Source organism: Monodelphis domestica, chromosome 8 (genome assembly GCF_027887165.1).
Source record: "Monodelphis domestica isolate mMonDom1 chromosome 8, mMonDom1.pri, whole genome shotgun sequence".
NCBI lineage: Eukaryota > Metazoa > Chordata > Mammalia > Didelphimorphia > Didelphidae > Monodelphis > Monodelphis domestica.
The window spans coordinates 159,111,395-159,124,864 of NC_077234.1; the positions used below are offsets into that span (position 1 = coordinate 159,111,395).

The following is a 13,470-nucleotide window of genomic DNA, read 5'->3' on the forward strand; positions in this document are numbered from 1 at the left end:
CTTGGGGGAAAAAATTTACATTGTGCCCCGTGTGTTTCTTGATTTATTTTTTGGTGAATGCTGATTGTGGTTGGGATTGCTCAGGATATAAATGGATACATGGGACCTGCTCAGAAGCCCTTTGATTTAAGTCAGATGAAACAATTCAGACACAAGCATTTCATTCAGATAATCCAACACCCTGAGAAGGGACTTAAAAATAAACTGCAAGATCCTTTGTGTGTTTTTCCATTTCCCAGTTTGAAAGTTGATGGATAGGATCTATTAGCATCACTGAAACGTTTCAGAAAAGAGATGGTTTCCTGGAGGAATCAGAAAGATGACAATGGGTAGCCTTTACTAAGCAGAATAATTGCTAACATAAGTACACTGTAGATAAAATCTTATGGATAAGAGCGGGAAATAAGAGGGAAAAGGCATGAAAAATTGCAGTAAAATAACTCCAGAAATATAGGTAAGATTGGAGACCTAAAGATGAGATTTGAAGAGGAGAGAATGAGCGTCATTATCAGAGAACATGGTAGTCCAGTGGCAAGAATCGCCACAAGCGGAATACACTGGAATACAAAGATACAAGAAACGAAAAGACCAGTAAGGTTGGAAGGGGCTTAAAATGAGAAGACCTGGGATAATACAAGTCATTAGCTTAAAGGGAATTAAAAATTATTTAGGTAACTTCTATGTTGCTAGACTCAGAGTCAGGAAGATCTTAGTTCAGATCCTGCCTCGGTTACTTACTTACCTCTGGATCCCTATGCAAGTCACTTAACCTTCCTTAGCCTTAGGTTCCTCATCTATTTCCAAAATGGGGGAAATAATAGCACCCTTCCTCCCAGAATTGTTTAAAGGATCAAATGAGCTAATATGTGAATCACTTTGTAAGCCTTAAAGTAGTCTAAGTGCTCATTAGTATTATTAAATCTTTTTCTTCAAAATATGTTGAAGGATAAATTTTAAAGTTTGCTTTAGGGAAAGTAGAGGTTAGAGGAAAAAAGAAACAAAAACTTCATAAATCAGTTGTCTTTTAATAGAGTAGTTATTGGCTTTGATCACAAAAGTATATACAGATAACCTAGAAGAAAAACTGAAGAGGTAAATGACTAAATTTCATCTATTTATGGCATATTAAAGAGTTTGTAGAGAGATTAGACTAGACCCTAAAAATGGATTTGTAAAACTGACTAGCTAAACATTCCATTAAAAAACTTTTTAAAAATACCACATATGTTAGAAATAGATTTTGAGTGATACTATATGTAGAACCCAGTGAAATTGCTTGTCAACTCCGGGATGGGGGAGGGCGACAACAAGAATCATGTAACCATGGAGAAAATTCAAAAATTCAAAAATACCATATATGTATGTTTTATACCAGTTATATACTGATAAAAAGTATTAGTCCTTGGGCAGCTAGGGAGTACAAAGAATAGAGTTTCAGGCCTGGAGTCAGGAGAAATTGAGTTCAAATTCCAATTCAGATACTTCCTAGCTGTGTGATCCTGGGCAAATCACTTAACTCTGATCACCTAGCTCTTACCACTCTTCTGCTTTATAATTGATGCTAAGACAGGAGGCAGAGGTTTTTTAATTAATTAATCAAAAGTATCCAATAGTCCGATAATAGATTAATATGATTATATTACATTGCATGTTATCATATAATTATATATAATGTTTTATACAGTAATTATGATCAAATTAAAAAATTACGATATCCACATATGTTTATCTGACCTGGATTTCCCCCTGTAGAGCTCCCCTTACCCTCCCAAGAGCTGGCTCTTGTGGCAAGGATTGTTTTTTAAGGAAAGAAAAAAAAGAGAGGCACCATTTTTCATTGTCTTTGTATCTTGAGTGTCTTGAGTAGTTTCTCAACAGATGTTTTTTTTTTTAATTTTGTTGAATTGAAAGAATAGGACTTTGTCCCACTTATCTCCTTTGTGTTCATTTTTTTTCATGAGGTTTTGTAGATGCCCTAAGCAATATCAACTTCAATCTTTTAATGACTAAAACTCCTTATAGGTCAGTCATTCTTAATCTGTGATCTGTGTTTTTTTAATAACTATAAGTGCTTCAATATCATTCATTTCCTTTGTGTCTTATTCTTATCTTTCATACATTTAAGAACATTATCCTGAAAAGGGATTACATGGGTTTCAACAGGCTGTCAAAAATATTCATGACACAAAAAAGATTAAGACCCCCATTCTAGGACTTTCAAAGGCGGTCTCTCTCCCCTGAAGTTTGTACTAATTCCAGAAGGTCCTCAAGGTTACACCATTACTATTTTGGAGACCCAATCTACACATTCAAAATTAAGATGAAAAATCAAAGAGTAACCCAAATCATCCAGGCAACTAAGATCCATTCTCAGTAACTATCTAATCAATGAGTCAACTGTTTGAGGGCTATTTAAATTCCACAAGTCTCCATATCATCCTTCATTCATAGATGTTAATAGCACAGTAATGAAGTGTAAGTATTTGCTTGCTGGAGTCACTATTTTAGCCATAGTTTCTTTGAAAGTTTTATCCACTTAATATAATGAACATGTTTGTTGCTTGATGATTTTCCCACAAACAGAACTAATGAACTTATTTGATTTATCTTAGTTATCATTAAAGAAAACAGCAAAATAGAGTCCTGTTTTGACGTGAATCTTTTTCATCATTTTTTATCTCCTTTCAACCTTGCAGATATTTGCCTGAGATCATGAATGATGGGCTGACCAACCAGATCAATAATCCGGAAGTAGATGTAGACATCACTAGACCAGACACCTTCATAAGACAACAGATCATGGCCCTGCGAGTGATGACCAACAAGTTAAAAAATGCCTACAATGGAAATGATGTGAATTTCCAAGACACAAGTAAGCAGTCAGCTTTTAAAAATCAAATTTTGGGTCCTCTTAAAAACCTTCTGATTTTAATGGGATCATATTTTCGGCAGAAATATATGCCATTGTCCACATATTTCACCTCTCTCAGCCTTAGAGATTTAGAAAGAGCCACATATCAACTTTGTCATTTAGACAATTGACAAAATAGTGCATTCAGTTTAGAATATTATTAACTTACATTCAGCATACCATTACTGAAGCAAGTCACAAATACCTAAAAAAAAGAGAGAACTAAAATTTGACACCATATCTGACCACTAACCAAGTGACTTCACTTATTTTCCCACCAAATATCCACTATGATTGAAATGGTTCTTCATTGGTGCAATATTTACATATAAGGATTTTAATAGAGTTGAAAGTTTTGCATCAGAAATGTTCAAATGTTTTGGACATCTTAGCTTTGTGACCCTGAGCAAGTCACCTAACCCCCATTGTCTGGCCATTATCATTCTTCTGTCTTGGAACCAACACACAGTATTGTTTCTAAGACAGAAGGTGAGGGTTTTAAAAAAAAGGTTTTGGACATTCACTTGCTAGAAACTAACTCCTTGAAACAAGGTCGTGTCGAGATGTTATCAAAAGCATGGAGAAAATATCTTTTGAAAACATTTGACCAAAAAAAAAAAGAGCAAATAATCATGCAACAAACTCTTGAACATTAGATGTTCTCTTGTTAGCAGTGACTGTAATTTGGTCACTGAAGCAAAAGATAATACTTGCATGTGTGAATTAATGAGATAGAAAGAAACAAGTTACAGATGGAGGATATTAAGTCATTTCCCTCTTAGCTATCATCCTACAGAGTTGTCCCTTGCAGTACATTTTTAGTGCTTTATTCAGTATAATTTTAAATAACTCCAACAATTACATTTCTATAGGCAGGATATTCTGCCATCTGACAGAATCTGTAACCATGGTGGGTTTTCTCTGCTATAATAAGCCTGATGTTTGTCTTCTCAAGATCATCCAACTACTTCTTAAAAAAAAGAAAATCTGTCCTCAAAGGTCTCACCATGTTCCAGGCACTGTACTCAGTGCCAGTGATCCAAAGAAAGGAAAAAACAGACACTACCCTCAAGAAACGCATCTCTTAGTGGGAAAAAGAACCTGTAAACAACAACATATGTTGAAGAAAGACACATAATAAACTGGAGTTAATTTCCCAGTGAAAGCTCTAGCATTCATTGACTAATTTAAGATATTGTAAGTAAAATGAACGGATCACAAATACTTTCTGTCTCTGCACCCCAACAATGAAGTTTTGATTCATTAAATAGCTGAGTTAAACAACAACAAAGAAACTGAGTCATAGAGAGGCCAGATGACTTCCTAAATGTAGCACCACGAGTGATGAAGGTAGTATCAACATGTTATCGAAAGGATGAAGAAAATATCTTTTGAAAGCATTTGAACCACAGAAAAAAGAGCAAATAAGTGTGTAAACTATCTCTTGAACTCTAGATGTACTCTTGTTAATAGTGACTCTGTAATTTGGACAGCAGAACAAAACTCCAAACTCGCCTGTGTGAATTAATGAGGTAGAAATATAGTCATTAACAGAATCAAGAGTGTTCCATTGTCTGGCATAACTAGGGAGCATCAGATAAAAATGCCAGTTAGCTAAGCTTTCATTCCTGTTAGGGGCTGTACCTCTCTCATCTTTCCCTTATTCTCCCACAAAACCAAGGGTTGCAAGTTATGCCTATAAATTGCCACTTTGGGTAAAATGGTAAAAGGCAGAGCTCTAACCCTGACCACTCCACGCTGAAATAGTAAATAGCAAGTCTCCAACAAATTCTGCCCTCCATTAGTCAGTCTCTTCTGGTTTAGCTTCTCCATCGTGCCAGGTGCTAGTTTGGAGATTTCTCAAGCCACGTGTCAGAAATTCTGATTTCTAGATATTGAGCTTTCCTCCTGCCATCAGACAAAGTTCTAGATAACCGCTTTCACTGAAGATCAGTCACTTAAGGACTGTTGCATTTATATGACTTTTATCTTAACGCGTTGCAAGTGTGCTCGCTACCTCTTTCTGGTATTTACGAGCTGAGACAAGATTGCCATGTTCTTGGTTTTATCTCTCGAGGCCTGTTTGCAAAAAGGATATGACCTGATGCACTTAGATGCACAGCTCTAAATAGCATTGCCTGTTTTGGCTTCTATCTCGAGCTCAAAACCATTATCGCATTTTATAGCTATCATAACCCTTGTTGCTTTTGACATTTCTGCTTTATCACTTATTCTTGCCCTCTTGAATACCTGTAGCCATGATTAGTTTTCTCAAAGAGATGTGGCTTTCATTTTTTTCCGACTGGAATTTCCTTTCATTATTTGCCACTAACATTTTTTTTTAATATTCTAAATCTCTTTTAATAATAGCTATGTAAAGGTTATAATACTTCTTGCCTCTACTAGTCTTCAAAACAATTCCCCTATCAATTTAGTATCTCTAAATTTAATTAATGTGCTCTTTTAACCCTGGCATGGATCAGTACTGATAAACCAGAGTAAATGTTAAGGATATAGGACAGCATTTCCAAATGACATGATCTGATATTTAAATGTTCCATTTCAAAGAAATGTGATTCTCTCCCAATTGACCATTTGAAACATATTAGGGGCATGAAAGGAAAGTTCAGTTTCCTAATCTGCAAAGTGAAGGGGAAGCCCAAAATGATGACCCTGTGATCCTAGCCAATATTCCACACTGGAGTACAGCTCTTAGCAACCACCAAGTATGGAAAGGATTACATTATCTCAGAAATCGCTCAGACAGTTAACATCGTCAGGCATTAGGCAGAGAAAAGAAGCGGTTCGTTTTATCCATATTGGGCACTGGGCATAGAATCAGAGGCAGGTAAGTGGATAACAAGGAACTGGATGATCCATGAAAAGGTTAATGCAGCATTTGTTCAGGGGGGGATGTGGAGTGAAGTTGCTGCTCATTGGGGCTTTGGAATTCAAAGGGGTGCATATGGTAGACAAGGAAATGGACAAGGAGCTGGTAAAGAGGTTGTCTAAGAGGAAGAATGAGGCTAGTGCTCCAAACGTAGAAATAGGTAAGACTTATTCATTAGGGGGCAGCTGGGTAGCACAGTGGATTGAGAACCAGTCCTAGAGACAGGAGGTCCTAGGTTCAAATCTGGCTTCAGCCACTTCCCAGCTGTGTGACCCTGGGCAAGTCACTTGACCCCCATTGCCTAGCCCTTACCACTCTTCTGCCTTGGAGCCAATACACAGTATTGACTCTAAGACGGAAGGTAAGGGTTTTTACAAAAAAAAAAAAAAAAAGACTTATTCATTAAAAGAAGAGTTGTCCCCCCAGTCCAGGAACTATTTGTTTCTTGACCTAATTATTTCTTTTGAACCAGACATGAGATGGATTTATATAATGTATGCTTTCCCTTTGCATATTTCACTTAAATATTTTCTCATGCCATTCCTTTAAGAAAAGATGGTGTCTCTTTAAAATGCTGGTAATGACCTTTTCTAAAGTAAAAGAGGCATGTCTGTGTCTGTGTGTAAGTGTGGGTGTCTGGGGGGGGGGGGTGTTAATGTAATGGGTATGCTTTACAGTCACTCTACAGGGACATGCTTTGCCCCTGCCTTTAAAGAGGACTTGCACATCAGATGACTGTCACTTACCAGCACTTTGTCACTAACAGATACATCTCTGGCCCTTTATCTCATTGAAACTGCCAGTAATAACTTGTCACTTATTGGCTCAGCCTCCTACCCACTGACTACTCTTGTGCTTTCAAAATCCTGCCTATTCTTTCCAGCACTCAAAACTAAAAGTCATAGCTTTAAAAAAAGTTGAATTAAATTAGTAAAAGCACGATAAAATCAAGAAACTGACTGTATCATAAAATGGAAAAAAAAAATACATTCCAGACATTTCTGAGCTTCAGCTCCCAAAGCAAACATCCAATTCTGTTTATAAGCCTTTTTAAAAAGTTCTCTTTAGTCTTCTGAATTACGAGAGGTAAATGGAAGGAAGGAGGGAAAGAGGGAAGGAAGGAAGGAAGGAAGGAAGGAAGGAAGGAAGGAAGGAAGGAAGGAAGGAAGGAAGGAAGGAAGGGAGGAAGGAAGGAAGGAAGGAAGGAAGGAAGGAAGGAAGGAAGGAAGGAAGGAAGGAAGGGAGGAAGGAAGGAAGGAAGGAAGGAAGACCCATTTCTGCATACTACTACAGGCTAGGGAACCACAAAATACTCTTCAACTTAAGTCTAAAAACAGGGGAAGAGATGCTCCCCATTGCCACCATTCATGTCTAGGTCTGTCTTTGTCCTTCAAAACTCTCCACCTATAATCATCTGAATATATATATATCATGCATGACTCTCTTGGGAATCACATTTAGGATCCAATGAACTTACTCTTTTCTCCAAAGGTTTCTGAAAACTGTTTTCTAGAGAAAGGGCAAAACGGGGCTTTCTTACTCAGACTTCTGGACAGCACTAGTCACTTACTAGCCAATCATCATTAGGCAGCTTTAGGGGGAAAAAAGGTTTATGCCAACTTGGTTGGTTACTCAGAATCTATGATTCAGGAATAGAAATTTGAACAGAGATCAGCAACATTTTCAGTACCAAGAACATTGTGCCAAAAAGTAAATATATTCCAAGGAAGAGGAGAAAGGGGAAAGCAAAAAATAGTGTGAGAAGAGGACAGGGAGAAAATAGGAAAAAAAAAGAGAAAGAAAGGTATTGTTTCATTTTTTTTTAATTCCTATCACTGGGCACATAGTGTCTTACTACTACTACTAATAATAATAATAATAATAACATATATAAATAATAACAACACATATAACACTACTATGTTCTGGGCACTGTACTAAGTTTTTTTGCAATTGTTACATCATTTGATCTTTGTAATACCTTGCAAAATAGATGCTATTATTATCCCCATTTTACAGATGTAGAAAGTACATGACTTGCCCAGAGTCACACATTTAGGAAATGCCCAAGACCAAATTTGAAGTTAGGTCTTCCTGACTCCAGGCCAGACCCAGAGCTCATGCCCACCTCTCAGTCTCATGGTCAACATTTAATAAATATTTGTCAAATAGAGTTTCATTTGTGTGGTTACAGAGAGTAGAAGAGTCACATACACACACAGTAAGTCATTATAATGAACAATTGTATTATGACCTTCACATATGGGACAGAATCTGGAACAGAAGTTAACACTCTAAATAATACATGTATAGCCTAGTGGAAGGCTTGTCAACTCTGGGTGGGGGGAGAGAAACATAGAGGAAGACAACAAGAATCATGTCATCCTGGGGAAAAAAATTGGAAATTTTAAAAATTAAAAAAAAAATAAAATCAATCAATAAGAAGTTAGTTCTCTACCTCAAGTGACTCAGAATTTGCAAGTAGTTAAGCAAGCTAAACTGTTACTAGCACAAAATCTGGGGGGGATTCTAGGAATTCCTTTTGTTTTGGTTTTGCTCTTTTTGGTGTTCTGGTTTTTTCCATCCCCTGTTTTTGTTGTCTGACATGTTCTCCTTCTCTCTGTATTAGGTGATGAAACCAGTGGCTCCGGAAGTGGCAGTGGCTGTATGGATGACATCTGCCCCACGGAGTTTGATTTCGTCACCACCGAAGCACCCCCTGTCGACTCTGACAGGAGAGAAGTGGACTCCTCTGCTGCCAAGCCCAGCCATTCCCTGCTCACGTGGTCCATCCTCTTCATCATCCTCTCACTGCAGAGACAGTGGAGATAATCCTGGATTTTGGTCAGAGTAACTGAGTTTTAGCTATACGAACAGCCAACTTCTTTTTTCTTACACTATTGGACAATGGACCATGACACAAATACTTACAGTTTTCTATGAGAAGAGAGCAGTTACTGCAATCTGCTTCCCTTTTTGTTTTTCCAAAGAGTACCGGGTGCCAGACTGAACCGCTTCCTATTTCCTTCAGCTATCTGTGGAGACCATGTCTATTCTCGAGTGAATTCTTACTCAAATCTTTCTTACCAAGGGACTTTCTTACCTTCATTTGCTTCTATGCTGCAGAAGTAAAGGGATCTCACATTGTGGGGTTTTTCATTTCCTTTCAAAAAAAAAGGGTGGGGAGGGAATGGTAGGAGAGAAAAAGATAGAAAGAAAATAATTTTTCTTAAGAATCTGGCCAAACCCCCAGACTGCTGCATTTTCAACAAAAAAGACAAAAGAAGATAGAAAAGAAAAAGACTCTAAACTAAATCATTTCTTTCCTGAAAGCCAACCCTCTAATATGGGCCTCTTTATGGCAATTCAGGTCTATAAAATGGTCATTGGACGAAAGTTTGGAGATTTTTTCTAAGAAAAAAAAATAACGAAAATACAGTATGTCTCCGTGGTGAATGGCTTGCCCTCTTGGCCGCCAACACTATCTAATTGGTTGGAAGGCATTGAAAGTGAAAATTAGAAAATAATCTTTAGTAGGATACCAACACCACAAAAGAGTTCAGTATTTAGAATTCACATCAACCTGCCCAGGACGCATTTCAGCACACATTAGTGGCACCATTTCTCCTAAGCTATTTAGTCTTTCTCTTTGTTAAACACTTGGCACAGGATTTCTCTCTCTTTCTACCACCATTGACAAATCTTCCCTCTAAGATTTGGGCTGAAAAACAATCTCCAGTAGTAGAATTTCTTCGCTTTTGCCACCGATCTGACATTCATTCAGTTTCTCTGCTCCTGTGCTTACTACCCTCCCAAAGTGACAGTCCTTTCCATGGACTGCTCACCAAATTGGATCCATAGGCAAGTTTTCATACAGAATGACTTCCTTTGTGTCGGTTGGTTTCTGTATCACAAGGGCATTCGATTACCAAGCAAATACACCAGAGAAGCTAAAAAGAGAACAGTAAGAGTATTGACATGGAGATTTCTTTCACTTTTTTAGTCTTAGTATGATCATCTATTTTTATATATATATATTATATATATATAAATCACAGATTTTAACTTCTTAACTACAAGCTCAGGGTTGACACCCCTTTGTAACAAAAATGTTTTGTCAACCAGCTCTTCTTGTCTTGTGCTGCTCAGAGAAGTGATTTTTTTTAAATGACCTATGAGCACTGAGAATCAAGAAAGAGAACTTTTTATGTATCTAACTGTCATTTTATTAAAAGTTCACCAGAGGACACCCTCTTTGGCATGAATGTGATTTGGCTCGGGGTGCTCCTGATCCGACAGGGCATATTGGGGAGACCCTGGGCGCTGCTGGATTGGACTGGCAAATATGTGCATAGAGAATGTCAGTGATGGAAAACTAGGATTCCTGATGTGGTTTGGACCCATTACCTTAACCGGGGGTGGGAGAAGGGAGTTCAACCACCTGTATCGTGAAGGCCAAAATCAGATGCAATCAATTCTTCAAAGGAAAATCTGACAAAACAAGAAGAAAAACAAACAAACAAACAAAAACACCCTGTGGCAGTTGGGGGTGGGGAGGAGTTCCATAAAAGCAATTGGTTATCCAAGTGTTTCTTGGTTTATATGATGAATCTGGAGTTGGTAAAGTTAGTTTCAGATACTATAAAGTATTTCAGTCACATTAAAATTTACAATAATGACATGTAAATGGTATTTTCAATCTCATTTTCTCATCAAAATTATAATTAGTTATCGATTTAGTCACTGCATTTAAGTAGGATACCCACAGCACAATAGTATTATGTACACTTAAGCACTTTTACAAAAAAATAAATAAATAAGGTCTTTACAAGCTACTATGGCTATATTATGCCTAATGAAATAGGAAATGTAGATTTTTAAGAGACTGTCTACCACCCTCCTAATTTAAATTTTTCTAAAACTCCAACACAAATTTCCTATTGCGTACTTTTGCAAAAAAAAGTATAGTTTCACTGCCAAACTCTGGCTTTTTATCGGCAATTCTGCATTCAGAGAGCTCTCTGCAGTGACCAATACTTTAAATTACCAACTTCATTTTGTGTTTAAGAATCAGTATTTTGTTTCTCCAATAATGAAGGTATAAAGAAAATGACTCCAACCTGATTTCTGAGAATATTTGAGCAAGAGCTGGTTTAGGCAGCTCTGAACTCAAATTCTTTTCTTTTACAGTATTTCCTCCTTTTCCTTCTATGAAGTGTATCAAGGAGATGCCTTTTTCCTCATTTTTTCCCAATACAAAGGTTATATATTTATATGTATGTGTGTATATATACATAATTATGTGTATATATATATATTTTTTAAAACCTGATCCATTTACATCTGGTATCGATGTTGATTACCTACAGAAAATCAACTGTGAAAAGAGTTGAAACGATCAGGTCACCATACCATAACGCAGATCACGTTGGGTAGACACGGTCAATCATCCGTCAAGTTGTACTTCTTGACTTCTCCCCTCCATTCTTCTCGTGTCATATGATTTTTCAAGTTAACTTGAGCAGTGAAGCATCTATTCCACTGCTGGCATGACATTGGCTTAATCGAAATTGCTACCCCTTTTCAGGAAATCTTTGGAAAGTCTATCTCTAACTTAAGTTCTCTCGTTTCTGAAAGTAGTATGGTGTGGAGTACAGGAAGAAACTCCTTGATTTTCCATAATTTATCAACTTGATGTTCCCTAAATGTCGTCCATTTGTCTTCACTTTATAACCTCTGTTCTAAATAGGGAAGAATCAGTTCCACTGGGCTCATTGAAATCTGGAACTAGGAAATAATGAGTGGTGCTCATAAATGCAAACATTTAGATTATTTAAAGTGCCTCTATTTTACATGTTCTTTAGTTATAATATGTATTTTTCTAACAGTAATACACATATATAATAGGTATATATTATACTATGTATATGTTATAGCTAAAGACTAAATGGAGTTTTGTCTTTAGCAGAGAAGAACAATTAGCAAATTCATAAATTAGAGTTCTGTTTATGATTCTGTTTGGAAGGGTAATGATTTGTCCTTTTACTTAATATTCTATACTTTGAATACAGGGATCAGTAAAGCCTGCTTTGAAATACAAGGGATGTGAAATTCTAATGTATTTGTGGATATTCAAACACATTATCTATCATTCACTGACAAACTAACAATTGTAATGAAGAAAAAAAAATCTTTCATCTGAACAAAAATGTGATTTGTTTTAATGATGTCAATGTTAAGATTTCCCTAATTAATGATTTTCTAATTAATATTTCCAATTGTCAACATTAGCTCCACTTTTGATCTTTACCATTACAAGTAGCTATATCAGGGCTACAGACTAAACATCAGCTAAGGTCCATAACGTGGAAGAACAATTAACCAATTTTTGAAACATGAACCTATTTACATTTATTTTGGCAAAGTTGATCATTTATTGCTTTCTTTTTAAGGAAGTTGCCTAGCTTGGTTCCCTATTATAAAAGAGAAAATTAGTAGCAGTTCATACAAATTTTCCTCTTGCTTAAACAAATACAAGAGAAGCATAACTAACACTACCACTGATTTGCTAATTGTTCTTCCCTGTTATAGATATTAGTCAGTGTTTAGCTTTAGACTGAGACATATATATGTGATATAAAGCTGTATGTACACTGGAGCCTTGCTATAACATGGCATGCTATAGCACAAAACTCAGTCTAACGGTGTCATCTTTGACCTCATCCAAGGTGGGAAGAAGAGGGGGTGTTTCTTACTCGAAGTACTAAAAGGAACTTGCAACAGTGCATCTTAATGGCATGGTCCCCACAAATGAAATTATAGCGAGGCTTCAGTGTGTGTACACACAAACTACATGTGGTATGTATATGTACACGGGTCCTCTCCTCGCTTTTTGTGTGGCTGTCAATTACTATGCGGGTTCAGATTTTACATTTCTAATTTGGATAGAAAGTTGCCATTAAGCTTGTATGAAAATAGTAAAAGACAAAAATTCATCGAATAGTTGTTTCCAGTACCCTTTATGTATTTTCCTTAATTACCTTCATGGTCTAAGGTTGAGAGCCTTTAGAAGCTACAGTAGGAGCAAATGGCATCATTGATTAGCCCGTCACTGGGACAAAATTGGAATGCATTGAGTATGGGAAACCATTGGCTTTTGTCCTCATCTCTGTGATCCTCTCCAAATGTAGGTGCAGTTTAAACAATGAAACAATGGACAATTCTGCCTCTCACTTCTGGATTCTTTTCTCCTTCCAGATAAAATGTAGAGCCCTGAGAAAGAATGTCAATATCATTTAAGTGAGGTCAGAAATGGCAAAATAATATGCAGCTGGGAGGAGTGGGGAGTAAAGGGCAAAACTTTTCCCAAATAAGAAAATAGCATTGATTTTTAGGTCTCTAAAATGACATGACCAGGCTCATAGGCAGGTCTAAATGACCTGTTAAACAGATCACATGCAATCAATTTCAAATAACTCATTCTTTAACATTGTTAAAAATGATTTCTTTACTGAAAATATACTCTCATTTCAAAAATGTTTTAGTGAAAAATTATAAAAGCCCCCTAAAGTATAGCATTTACCTGTAAGCAACACTATAATTTAAACTCGCGACATTAATCTCTTTGGTTTATCCAGAGAGATAATCATTGAAAAACAAATTAAGGCAA

At 36.6% G+C, this 13,470-nt stretch overlaps 1 protein-coding gene across 2 annotated transcripts in view; it reads left to right on the forward strand.

Annotated features, from left to right (window-relative positions):
* Window positions 1-12,801, forward strand: part of GPC6 (glypican 6) — a 1,241,421-nt gene extending 1,228,620 nt beyond the window's left edge. For both annotated transcript variants that reach the window (XM_001366572.4, XM_056807658.1), the window contains exons 8-9: window positions 2,697-2,872; window positions 8,431-12,801. In XM_001366572.4, the coding sequence (XP_001366609.1) occupies window positions 2,697-2,872; window positions 8,431-8,633 (379 nt within the window). In that variant the 3' untranslated portion in view covers window positions 8,634-12,801. The remainder of the gene's footprint in view (window positions 1-2,696; window positions 2,873-8,430) is intronic.
* The last annotated feature ends 669 nt before the right edge of the window (window positions 12,802-13,470 follow it).